Raw genomic sequence first — 13,481 nt, 5'->3', positions numbered from 1 at the left:
CTGACAGAAGAATACCACCTCTCAGAGAGGTCCATTAATGACATTGATGGAAAAATCCCTTTTGTTGTAGGAAGCATCTATGCAACAACTGTGATGCCATAGCACTGCTGCTGTAGTATAAACATACCCTTAGTGAGGTGTTTTTGAATGGGCGGTGCCTGCCCCCCAGGGTAGTGATTGCTGGGGCAGACTGTAGTGCTGTATAAATGTCAGATAAGCAGCAGGTGCTATTTACTGGGAAAGGTGTTGAGTTGCTAACAGTAAGAACTGAAATCCTCACTCCACAAAAATGGCACGGGACGGTCAGTGCGAGTAGCCTCTTGCATGCACCAACGCCAACCCGCAGACACTCTTGTTACCCCTGATCTACAGGTCTCTTCAGGTTTTGATGTCGCATGTGAATGGTGTCTCTTGTTAGTGGCCATCTGTCAGCTGAGCTAGGCATTCTAACTTCTTAAACCTAGGCCACCAAACAACTGTCAACTGGTATTAACTCTGTCCCTGGTGCCTGGATCCAGATGTGAACCAATGCTTGAGCTGAAAGGTTCAGTATTGCTTTAGGTCTTTACTGCTTCCACTCACTGACATGCTCATGAGTCTGGGACAGAACTAGGAAGGGGAACGGAACTGACTCCGTTCTGGCTATGCGTTGTTACATGAGCGTGATGCAGGAGGAAAACCGTGGTGATGGTTACGCTCTGGATGAGACAATGAAAACACAAAGAGGGCCAGGCTTTGGAAGTTGCTGGCGCAGTCAGCTGTATTTTCACCACAAGAAAAACAACAACAACAAGAGTTCTTTTCAGTTCACTCAGGCAGCCTGATAATGACCTGGGATCTCAAACCTGTACTCATGTTTCACAGACTGAGCCCATCCACAGCATTAGACCACCTGAAACTGACACATGTTGGACTGTGTGTCTGGAATGGAGGAGGTTAAAAGTGTACATAGAACAAACCCAATTCAGTGGCTGAATATAATGTACCATGTGTGACAGTTAGGAGGCCCCAAAACCACTACAAAGTTACTTAGGTGTTGGCGTAAGTCCAAGGGTTCTGAGCTAGAGGGCAAAGGCCAGTGAAAGACTGGAAACGCCACTCCTCCGAAGTTGGCCATTGAATGATCTCAGCCAGGTAAAATTCATTGCCCCTAGCCTAGGTAGTGACTACAGTATCTTCTTTTTCATTGTAAAAATCATTTTTTGTCCCAGGCAAGTGCCAGGGTTAGGAAATGGTCATGACAATTTGGACAAGGCTGAATGATCTTTAATATGCTTGTATCTATTTGTCTTAAATACTTTTCATAGCTAGAGCTTCCATGTTTTGGCTTTAAACTAATTACCTGTAAACAGCTGCTGTTATGAGTCTTGGCCCCTGAGCTTAAAGTCTGGTTGTACTTAGAAAAATGACTGTACAATTTATTTGTGGTCTTTGTATTTATAGCATCTCTGGATGAAATATGCTCAATTTACAAGTCAAATGGCAATAGTTTTTCTAACTGCCAGCCCCACACACCCAAGCTGGAATCTGTCAGGCAAGCTGAGGCCCTTCTGGTTCACCATCCTGAGAGGTCAGCTTTGCCCTTATTGGAATACACGGGAACACAAGACCTTTGGCATACCCATGACTGGCCCAGATCAGCTGGCTTGAGCTGCAGGGCTAAAAATTGCTGTGTAGACAATTGGGCTCGGGCTGGCGTCTGGGTTTTGGGACCATCCCACCTCGAGGGGTCCTAGAATCCAGGCTCCAGCCAGAGCCGAAACATGTACACAGCAATATTACAGCCCCGCAGCCCAAGCCTGAGTCAGCTGACTCAGGCCAGCCACAGGTGTTGAATTGCTGTGTAAACGTACCCATTGGCACTTGTCTAACTTAAGTCATTCTAAATGTGCTCAGGAGTAAGAGAGCAGGAACTGAATTTGTCAGCAGTTTCTGATGTGCTCCTCATCGCCGTATCTAGGAGTTGAATACAGCAAAGATTCGCATGAACTTGAACATCAACAATTCTGTTCATAGGCAAGCCACAACTGAATCCCACTCACTCTCCCATCGCTGTGTTAGCACTGCAATACTAATGACTGCATTGTACGAAGAGCCTGTCACGCTAAAATACCTTGATGTAGTCACACTGGCATGAGCTTCTGATCCAGGCACGCAGCAGTGAGGTTTATGCCTCAAGACTGCATCAACTGTTATGTGACACCACTGCAAATATGCCTAATGTAGACAGCGTCTAAAGCACATGGTGGTGACTCATCCCTTAGCTGAATAAAAAGGTGCTGGCTTTACACTCATCTTTTTTACCACAACCACACTGACATGATACTGCCCAGTCTGAGAGGGGTGTTAAGCAAGGCTACTAGGGGAAGGCGCAGAGATCAGAAGCAGCACTGCGTGTCAAGAAATGTCTGGAAGACTCTGCTTTACTGCATCACAGAAAGATGCTGAATAACTTAAATTCCCTGATTTTATGTTCATGCAAATAAATTCTCTGGGTCAGTTGCCCTTGTTGTAGCTAACAAAGGGCCACTCAGAGAAGGGGCTGCTCTGGAACTGCTAAGAGCAGAGCAGGCCCAATAGCCAGTCGTTGTTAGGATGCTTATTCATGGTCAGTTTCCAACCACTGTCTGTTCTCAGTTCCCTGCTGAAGCTCTTGATCCCTTGCCCCGTGTTTCATGCGATGTTGAACTGCATCATATAAGGAAATGATTCCCTTGTCCTTCTGGCTACTGAGGACTTTCTTATATAGACAGAGGCATCAACACTGTACACACAGTTCATGCACACAGCTGGTTAGCTGGGTATACAGAGGACGTGCAGGCCCTCACATACCTTTAATAAAATGTCCCCTACCTTCCTGGCCAACTCCAGCTATTTTGCTTGAGTTCTCCTTGTTAGGGATGGGCCAACTACTGCTGCTGGGCTGCCCTTGCATGAGCTGGGTGTCTGAGTGCAGCCCCTCCCTTTGGAAACACATTCCACAGCCCACAGAGCTGTCTGGGAATGTGGTAGAGACTTGTGGAAATGGTCAGTTTACATTACATTCCAAATAGGACCTGACACTGGATTGAGTAAAGTCCTGCAGATTTACAAACAGGCTGGGCCATGGCCTACATTTGAAGCCTCTGGCTCTGCTAGAATATCATCCTTGTGTAATGGTTTGGCAGCTGATATGCCCCATAGTTCCTTTCACCCTATCTGAATGGGGGCAGTGCACTCTGGCAAAGCAAAGTCCATGTCCCGGGGGTGCTACTGTCTTGCCTGTGCTTTCATCTCCTATGAAAGCCATCATGTGTTCCTCTCAGAGTCTGTTTGTGGCAGCAGGTGGATGGCACCCTCTGCTGCTGTTCTGTGGACAGAGAACCTTGCATTTGGTACCCCCTGGGGGTTGAGCCCTAGACACTGGGTTAAGTGCAGGACTAGAGTGGGTAAAGAGTTAGGGCTGCTGAAAGGCAGGGTGGGGTAGTGCATTTGCCTAGAACTGGGTTCAAAGACCAGTATGGGGAGAGGAGTGGGCTCAATAGCTGAACAGCAGGACTGGGAATCAGGCCTCAGAAATCCTGAATTCTAGTCCCAGCTCTGGCCCTGTTTCCCTTTGTGATCTCAGGTGAGACAACTTCTCTGCCTCAATTTCCCCACCTATAAAATGGGGACATAAAGTAACGTAACTCTCAGGGGTGCTGCCAAGCTTAGAGGTTTTGCTAAGTGCTCTGACCCAGAAAAGCACCATGTGCTCCACAAAAAGCCCCTACTGCCATTGTGTTAATTGCCACGTGCCTCCTGGAAGAGATAAATGGCTTCAGCTGTAGTGTGTGTGCACAGAACTATGTTGTGGGGGCGGCACAAACCCATTCCTACAATGGAATCTCTCAGCAAGGGGGGTAACTAGGAGACCGTTTTCTATGGTACGTAAGGTAGAACTCTTCCCCAGCCCAGTTGATTCTATCCATTTATACTAGAAAAGCAACTGAAGCAACCCTTATATATATATATATGACCAGCTGGTATGTTACAGCTGTGGTGAACCTCCTGGGTGGCTCTGGTGCGGTCTTGTCCAGCAGCTCCTCGGTGCACAGGGGAGCACTTGTGCTGCCAACCCCAAACACTGGCAATCCATTACACTGAATAGTTCCTTGAGCTTTAGACAAGTGGCCTCTCCTCTTCCGTGGGTTGGTCTCCAGAGGAATACAAAATGTGGAGGGAAGACCTTAATAAATCGAGAAAAGTCTATTTTTGTAGGTGTGGATGTGAGCAGCATGTTAAGACCAGGCCCTGTGCCCTGGCACATAGTACCTGCACCACCACCTCATTCTCTCAGCCTGCAGCATCTGCCCTCCATCCCTCTCCATAAGCCATTAGGTATTCTTTGTGCTCCAGGGCTTGGGGAGACCAGGGGTCATTGACGATTCCTGCTGCCCAGCTTCCTCCGCTGACTGTCATCCGACTTGTGGACCCGGAAACACTCTTTTAGGTTCTGTGATCGGATCTTGGGGTTCAGAATCTCCTCCCCCATAGAGGTAGGGAACCAGCCCCTTTCCTGGTCATGAAGACGCTCCCCAAAAATCCAACCTGAGGGGCAAGGAAAACATGTAGTGGGACAAGTCAACAGGACTAGAATGTCCAAGTGCAGGAATGAGTACGAGTGAGAGTGAGCCACCAGGGCTATGCTTTGGAGGTCCTGGGTTGGGGCGGGCAAACTTTTTGGCCTGAGGGCCACTTTGGGTTTCCGAAATTGTATGGATGGCCGGTTAGGGAAGGCTGTGCCTCCCCAAACAGCCAGGCCCGGCCCCTGCCCCCTACCCAACCCCCCCCTGCTTCTCACCCCCTGACAGCCCTCCTGGGACCACTGCCCCCCGCTGCCCCATCCAACCCCTCTTCTCATTCCTGACTGTCCATGCCCCCTCTGACCACACCCACACCCAACTCCCCTGCCCTCTAGCCAACCCTCCCTGCCCCCTTACCGCGCTGCCTGGAGCACCAGTGGCTGGCGGTGTTACAGCCATGCCACCCAGAGCATTGTGCGGGCAGCGCAGTGAGCTGAGACTGTGGGGGAGGGGGACCAGCAGGGGAGGGGCTGAGGGCTAACCTCCCGGGCCAGGAGCTCAGGGGCCGGGCAGGAGGGTCCCAGGGGCCAGATGTGGCCCGCAGGCTGTAGTTTGTCCACCTCTGGCCTGGGTTCAATTACTGCCCTTGAGACATGCTTAGCGGATATAGGTAAGGATTAGGAAACCAGGAAGAGCCTGCTGTCTAATCCCTTCTGAGCCACTGACTCACAAGTCACCTGATGTTGTATCCTAGTTGCAAAACTGGCTAAAAAGCGGAACTGAGTGAAAAGCAGATGCCACCTCTTAGCTAAGTGTTCCTGGCCCCATCAGTACAGAAAACCAGAGCAGGGACAGGACATAGCTGCACTTATCAGCCAGAAGAGGGAGGTCAAGGTACAAGAACGAGGGCCTTAGCGGATGTTTAGTCCCAATGACAACTAAACTCTGCTACTGCCTACAAGGTCACTGTCCCTAGGAGTCTGTCCTCTGATGCTGATGTCCCAAGAGAGACAGGGAGTAACAAACATTCAGGGAACCCCAGGTTGTCCAACAAGGGCACTTTTTTATCTGGAGGAACCTGTGTGTGTGTTCAAAAGCAGCCTGTACAGGAGAAAGCTCTGTCGCCCTTGTGATGAATGATTTTAGGGTTGCCTGGAGCCCCATCGCCCTTACCATCATCTGTCTTGTCCAGGATGTTAAGAACATCTGCCAGCTCCAGGGACAGCTCGTCTGGTTGCTGAGCCACGTATGGATGGACACACTGAACCTGGGGGCAGTCTGACAATGGGAAGGAAAGGAGAGGGACAAAGTAATCCAGCTGCCCCAGAGTCCTGTGACTACTGTACAGTATAAAATGGCATAGGCTTGGTCTGCATGAGCAACTTTTCTATAACTACATCACTTGGGGTGTGGAAAATCCAGCACTCTCAGGGAGGTAGCTTACCTATACCAACGGGAGAAGCCCTCTTGGTGCAGCCTTTTACATGTAGACAAGCCCTTGGTCAGAGCAAGATGGGGGAAGAGGCTTCTAAGGTACCAGCACAAAATATGGCATGAGAAATGGAGCATGTAAACTTAGGAACAGGTATTGCTGTATCATACTATCCCTGGCTCCCTTATGCTCCCAGGGTGTTAACCCACACAATGAGAGGTGGGTGGCATGCCTGCTGCCTGGATTTACAGGGTTATGCCTGTGCTGGACAGTCCTTTGAGCTGGGAATGCTGAAGTAGGCTGCTGGAAGTGAGCTGGCTCCAGTGCTATAAAGGGCTCAATGAGAAGGTGCAGAGGCCCTGGCTGAGTGTTAACTCCAGTGTGAGGAAGGCTGGGGTAACCCTAGGAGGCTGCCCCACGAGGCCCAATCATGTGGCCCACAGCTCTGTGAACAGCTCCATGGCAGTCAGGATGAGGCTCTTGGCCTACCTGCAAAAGACCACTCTGGCTATGGCCAGAGTGGACACCTTTTTGGTGTGTGCTTTTTTACAGCCTTGGAGCATGCACACTTGTCGTAAAGGGCTTCTGTTGTGGCAGCCTGCTCTGCCCAGACATGGGCTAGCCTCCCTGTATTTACTCTTGCTCTGCTCATGGGGTGTGTGTGCCAGTTTGTTAGGGCAGTGGACCCAGCTAGGATAGGAGCGAGCTCTGAAGAGGCAAAATGGTGAGCAAGGCCAAGGGGGAGCCGACGCAAGGCCTGACAAACTGCTTACAGAGGGAAGGGACTGTCTTAACCCCCAGGTCTCTGGAGTGAAGTTCAGGTGGAGGGGAGAAGGAGCCATATCAGAGCAGCCTGAGAAGTGCTTCAAGTGCACGGGCAGGCTGGGGGGGAAAAAGGCACCTTACAGCGTCATGGGTTGGGCTGCTCTCGGATGCTTCCCCAAACTATTGTTAGTCCTCGTTTTGGGTAGCGCTCACAGTGTGCCCAGTGTTTCCCAACCACAAAGGCAACATAATCCCTGCCTCAATTTGCTCATGGCTGAAAGACAGTGGCTAGGGAATGAGTCTGACGCACAATGGCCAGGGAGGTTGTACACTCTGTTCCCATGGGACTGATCGAGCTGGCCCCTCTCAGTCAGCGAGTTCCCTTTGGTGTCATGGCAGAGGGGAGCCTTCGGGAAGGACTGAACGTGCAGAGGGTTGGGCTGAGCACAGGCAGAATTAGCCGCAGAGACAGAAAGAAATGGTCAGGTCTTAGATATTGGTGAGGAGGCGGCAGCCACAAGAAGATTTGGAAGCTGCTTGGAGTTGTGGGGCAAGGGAAGATTTGCAGACAAACCCCTGGTTACAGGCTTGAGAGATGGAGCTGCTGATGGTGTTGGCAGTAACTGAGCGGAAAGGTGAAGACTTGGGAGTGAAGATGAAGGGCTCTGTTTTAGACACAGTAAGCTTATGTTGACAGACATCCAGGAAAGGAAGTCAGAGAGACAGACTAAGATGCAGGGTCATTGTGCAGAGATGATTGCTGAGGTGCTGAGTGGAGATTAGCTGAAGAGAGGGGAGCTCAGTACACTGTTCTGTGAAACTGTAGTGAGGCAGAGTGGCCTCCCTCTGAGCCTGATGGGTGGAGCCAAGCCAGCCCCACCCTCATGCTGGAAGTGGTGGGACAGGACAGGAAGTGTAAGAGGAGGCCCTCCAGCTCAGTTGGGCCAGAGCCAGGGAAGGAGGCAGACATATCTGTACCCCATTGCAGGACTCTGACCAAAGACTGAGCTGTGTGGCGCCCTGACTGTGGAAAGGAGTTGCTGGGACTGCCATCTGCCATTCACCTCGAGTAGACTGAGGACCTATGGACTACAGAGCTATGCCAAGGAGGGGGTGGGGGGAGGAAGTAGCCCAGGGAAACCAGACATTAGTCCAGTTGTGTGATCAGAAAATGAGTCAGCATGTTTTGGTGACTTCCCTGCTGACCCAGTGATGGGACCACTCGCCACTGTTTGGGTCCCAGGGCAGGGCCCTGTGGAGTAGGGTGGGCTCGGGTCCCCCTATCCCCTGCCACCAACCCCACCCCTGGGGTGGCAGCCTACTCACCCTAGGCCAGACGGTTTGTGCCTTGCCTGTGGCTTGTTGCTCTGCCCCACCCAGAGAGTCAGAGCCCCAGACAGCGTTATGCTCTCTGCCCAAGCCAGGAGGCTTTGGGCTAAAGACTGCTCGTTGCTGTGGCCCATCCAGAGGGCCAGAACTATCCACTGTAAATTGCTGCCTGTCTCAGCCAGGAAGCTGGACAACAGGCTGTGTGCTGGTCTGCCCTGACCATAGGCCAGAGGCCTAGCCTGCTAATTGACTGCTTACTGTGTGATGTAGTAAGGCAGAGTGGCCTCCCTCCAAGCCTAATGGGGTGGGGGGACACACGACCACAGAACCACTACAGAAACCCCACAAGGTGAGAGGAAGGAGGACCTAGACAGAAGAACCAGGAGCGGATGCTGTCACGGAAGCCCTGGGTGGACAAGATGTCAAAGAGGAGAGTGTGAACAACAGTGCCAAACATGACAGCAAGGTGGGAAGGGTGAAAGTAGAGCTGGAAATCCAGCCAGGAACAGACTGTGCACTGGAACAGAAGTTTTGGTGCCCTGTCTACACTAGAATTTACAGTTGTGTTAATGCTTCTGGCTAAAACGTAAGTGTAGATACACTGAGCAAATGGGAGGCAGTGGGCGGGAAGGCGGTAGTTTGAGATTTTACATTGTTTTTAATGTCTAGTGTGATCTTGTGAGAATGATTTGGTGGAGTGAAGGGGGGCAGGAGAAAGGAAAAGGGTCACTGGGACAGGAGGAAGAGTTGAAAGTGGAGAACAGGGGAGAAACCTCAATGCCAGGCACAGAGAGGCAAGAGGCTGATCTTGTCAATCTCTCTCTCAGAGTGCTGGCAAGACCCTGTGGAGGGGGGAGGCCTTGAGGGATGCAACCTCAGTTGCAGCATTTGCTATGCAACCAGCAGTCAGATGGCCCAGGCAGGGATCTCTGAAGAAGAGCATGACACACCGCAAGTTAAATAACCATCTCTCCCTCCCTCCATCTCTGCTGCATCTCTTACCCAGGAGCCTGGATGTGAATGAAACAAACTTGGTTCTCCGATTTGGGGCCAGCGAGATCATCCAGCGCTTCATCTCACTTCTGTGACGAGAGACATACAGAACACAGCTATGAGGGTGCAATTGTCTGGTTGCGGCACAGTGTTACTCTCCCAACCAGCTTTGCTTGCCTGGCCCACACTCCCAGCTTTCTCTATTTGCCAGCTCCAACTTTTTTCCTTTCTCTGCTAGAAACAGAGACCCCTGCTCTGGGCAGCTGGGACACAGTGAGAATGTCTCATTGGTAGCTGGACAAGCAGCCATTTGAAGGTTAGCCTGGTCAATATTAATAAATTGGGGGAGATCTGAATGATTCCCATCTCTGTCCCTGCATTTTACTAGACTCTGTTTCTCCTAGGATAATGTAGAATCTATATGGGTCCCTGCACAGATGACTTGCTGCAGTAGCAATAGCTATGGGCAACTACGTGGACGGTAACCTAATTGGCAAGTTAGATCTAGTACAGTTCTCTTCCCAGACTGCTGACCTGGGGTCACAACAGGTGTAACATACTCAGCCCTCTACTTCCCTTTCCAGCCATTTCTTCTCTCCCTACAGGGTGTCTTCCTGGAGCTTTGAGGATGGGCTTTCCATCACTCCTTGCTCGATCTGCTGTTGAGAGAGTGAAGGTGCACACCCTTTCCCCAAGGGCTCAGATTGTGTGAGGAACCTTTGGCTTCCCATTCAGCCCTTCTCAAACTCACTAGGCAGGTTTGTTCCCTCTTCTCTTCCTCACTTCCAGCCGGTGAGCAGAAAGGATCGCCTCTGGGATTTCTTTCCTCCCTGCCAGTTGTCAGAGCCCTTCCTTCCCTGGCATGCTCTTCCCTGCCTCCCTGCATTCTCACTCTGTATTGTGTGGTTCCCTCTCCAACTCTGCTTCTTCTCTGCACCTCCCTTGAGTCCTTCCCTTTATCTCTTAGCTCTGTTACTCTGACTCCTCTGTTCCTCTATTAGAGTAGTTTCCCTGCCCCTTTTCTGTGGCTGCCTCTCCAGCTGCCTGCACACACACGCATACACATCCTCTCCATGTGCAAGCAGCAACCTGAAATTAGCATGCTATCCAATCTCTGCATGTCAGGTCTTAGCCATGTCTGTCAAGCATCACTCATCTGTGTGACACTCTGGCATTTTCCCTGAGTCGTCATCTCCCACACACTGGTTAGAATGTCACACACAAGCTGAACTGGTGACTTTCTGGGATAATCCAGGCTGCAGGGGCAGGCACACCAAGTCACGCTGCAGGGGCCTTGTGTGCAGGAGGCCTCCATCTACCGCCTCTCTCCTGCAGCGGCGGCACCGCGCAATCCAGCCATCTCACACTGGCTTTCATGGCTCTTCCAGCTGCCTGCATCAGCCATTCCCTCCCCTGATCAGTGCCCTCCTCACCCTCCCCATCAGTGACTGCCCATCCCCTTCCACCCCTCACAAACTGCTGGGGCCTGCCTTCTTTCTGCATCTCTTCCACTGCTGAGTTCTTCCCTCACACCTGACTTACCTCCCAACCCCAACTCCAGCCAAGGAGTGCCCTGTCCCACTGAGCCACAGCCAGCCAGCTGGAGGAGACAGTGGCAAATTCCACACAAACCTGTTGAGTTCCACTGAACTCATTCAGGATACTTGCCACTGAAAGAGCTACATGGAACTTGGCAGCTCTGCTTGGAGACTAACTAGTTACATTTTGGATCTTCAAAGTTCTGTACTAAGATCAAAATGGTATGGTTTTAACTTTATGCCTTGCATAAAAGCTACAGGTACTGGGAGAGGCCAGAAATTTAAATTTCCTGGCTTCTATGGATTTGAAATCTGCACTATAGCTTACCATTAATCTAAAACCTTGCATTTAATTACACTGAAGTTTCTCTGGGAAAAAACACTGACAAAAACAAAAAAGAGAGGTGCTGATTGGAAAGTGTGATCACTTCTATCTGTAGGTCAGTGTTTGAATGTGTGACCTAATGAGCTTAGGTAATATCGTGAAGTGCATTGACTGGGAACTTAGAAGTCAGAAGGGGCCACATGTTCAATTATGGTAACTGAAATAATGCTGAGAATGGCCTTTTCCACAGAGGTATAAGTGACTGAAAATAGGAGCTCAGTATGCTAGTGCTTCTCTGCCAAAGCATACTGTAATCAGCACAACGCTACCTGTGATAAGCAAGGGCTGCCTTTGCCCTAAGTGCTTATTTGTGGTGTATAGCTTTCAGATGCCCAACATCCCCATTTTCAGGTACAGCAAATCTGTTCATCACCCTAGAGTAGCAGAGTTTGCAGGGGGGTGGGAGCAGTCACATTGCATGTTACTCTCTCCTCACGCTGATCCTGCAATGAGTGTGTGGGTGGCTCGCTGCAGGACTGAGGCCATGGTTGGAAATCTGTTCCAATTTATGTTCAATGGCAAGGCTTTTTGAACTCCAGTCTCCTCTTCTGCTACACCAATTTCAGGGTGCAAATGTCATGTAGACATGTAAATATTGGCTATGGGGACACACCTATAATTACCTGGGCCTGCAAAACTGTGGGTACAATGAGAGACTACATTGAGGCGAGTCTGGAAACCAGACCCCGGGCATCTGAAACAATCGGCCCAGTGTTAGTGGTGTTGAATCATTTGCCCAGTCTGAGCTTGTTGGATCTTGAAGTAAAAAGCACAGAGTCAGACAGAAAACGGTATCCAGGCAGACTTTAGCATAGTGGAATTCAAGACTACTGAGCAGCGCGAGGGCTGCCATCAGGATTGGGGCCAGCCATAGAAGAGAGTTTGATACTCATGAACAGAACTGGGACTCCTGCCTTTATCTTTACAGTAACTGCTCCATACTCCAGGGACTGTGGTCAGCTAGGGGGATAAGTCACAGGCAAAATGCTACATTTTTCAAGTGGTTTGAATCCTAGTGATCCACATCAAGCTGTGCTTGTATAAATGTACTGCATGTGTACTGCTAATTTAAATTACCATCTGGATATCTATGCTGAGAGATTTGCAAACCAGACATATAATTTCCTTTAGAATCTTAATTAAGTCTCGACCTACCTAGAAATCAGTGTGTTACACAAGGATGCCGTAAATACACCTGTACTGGAAGGAAACTCATCTAGCTTTATATCCGATCCCCCCAGAAGGCTCTGTCTTGTGTTGAGAAGTTACATCAGGAGGAGGAGGAAGGGCTGTCTCAGTGGGTGGACTCAGCCCAACTTGGTATAGCAGGGTATCCCCACAGATAGGAATTCAATGAGACCAGCTGGTGAGGAGGTAGATGCCAGACTGGTGACTGTGGCAGATTGGACACCACACTTTTGAGGAGGCAGGGGAATAGCAATGCAGGTTGCTAATGGGATGACAGTGTTTCATACTCACTGGGATGATGCCTTGAGCATGTAGCTGACCTCCCGATCATCCGTGTTCTCCAGAAGCCTCAGGATGAAGACATTGGCCAAACTCTGTCCCTGATCTTCTAATTCCTCTACCCGGAGAAGCCCTCGCGGCGCTGAGTCAAACACCTGGTACTTGTCGCTGAGAGAGGTAAGCAAAGGGGTCAGGAAAGCTCAGTCAGTCAGTTGGGAGCAGTCTGGCTTTAACAATACAAAGTTCTGAGAAAGGCATGATACAGAGTAAATTCTTGGCTGGTGAGGGGAAGAGACGCTACCAAGATAGAATGAGGATGGATGGTCTGAGGGCTAAAGCACAAGACTAAAAATCAAGAGACCTAGATTCTATTCCTGGCTTTGCCACAAACTTTGTATGACCTTGAGCAAGACACCTAATCTGTGTCCCAGTTCCCATCTGTAAAATGGAGATAATGTTTTCTCCCAGGAGGGCTGAGATGAGAGGTTTATAACATTAATGTTTGTAAAATGTTTCTATGTTCTTGGTTGGAAAGTGCTACGCAAGTAGTACTGGGCACCTGGCTGACACTATGACAACATGCATATTAGAAATGCTTTACTGGACAGATAGACCCCTTACCAGTAAGTCTTTTTAATGTCAAACTTTTTGTTCTCTGGCATCTATTTTGTGTTGTAATATTTCTCCTGTCATAAACTCTATACTCCTAGCTGAGGCAGCTTTCTCTCCCCAGATGGTGTGCACCGTACTAGATACAATCCCTTGCCTCACACACTGGTTTGCACACCTCCCTGCTGATCAGACACTCCCAGTCCATCAGACAGAACTTACTTTACTAGAGGTTTAACTTGCTTAAACTACGGTATTCTTCATACTGGTATTCAGCCAGGAGTTACTTTATAGTAGTAAGCCAAACATCCTAGAGTCAGATCTTTAGCTGCTGTAGCTCAGTGTTGCACCACTGAAGTCAATGGAGCTATGCTGATTTACATCAGCAGAGATCTGGCCTGAAATTTTAAGTAACACAA

The 13,481-nt window shown here is 49.8% G+C and overlaps 1 protein-coding gene across 3 annotated transcripts in view; it reads right to left on the bottom strand.

Annotated features, from left to right (window-relative positions):
• Positions 1 to 734: 734 nt before the first annotated feature.
• The window catches only part of NGEF (neuronal guanine nucleotide exchange factor), a 106,603-nt gene continuing 93,856 nt past the window's right edge, over positions 735 to 13,481 (bottom strand). For all 3 annotated transcript variants that reach the window (XM_075132266.1, XM_075132268.1, XM_075132267.1), the window contains 4 exons: positions 12,466 to 12,621; positions 9,073 to 9,152; positions 5,718 to 5,822; positions 735 to 4,569 (listed from right to left, as the gene is read on the bottom strand). In XM_075132266.1, the coding sequence (XP_074988367.1) occupies positions 4,397 to 4,569; positions 5,718 to 5,822; positions 9,073 to 9,152; positions 12,466 to 12,621 (514 nt within the window). In that variant the 3' untranslated portion in view covers positions 735 to 4,396. The remainder of the gene's footprint in view (positions 4,570 to 5,717; positions 5,823 to 9,072; positions 9,153 to 12,465; positions 12,622 to 13,481) is intronic.

Source organism: Caretta caretta, chromosome 9 (assembly GCF_965140235.1).
Source record: "Caretta caretta isolate rCarCar2 chromosome 9, rCarCar1.hap1, whole genome shotgun sequence".
NCBI lineage: Eukaryota > Metazoa > Chordata > Testudines > Cheloniidae > Caretta > Caretta caretta.
This window is presented reverse-complemented; position numbering and strand designations above follow the sequence as displayed.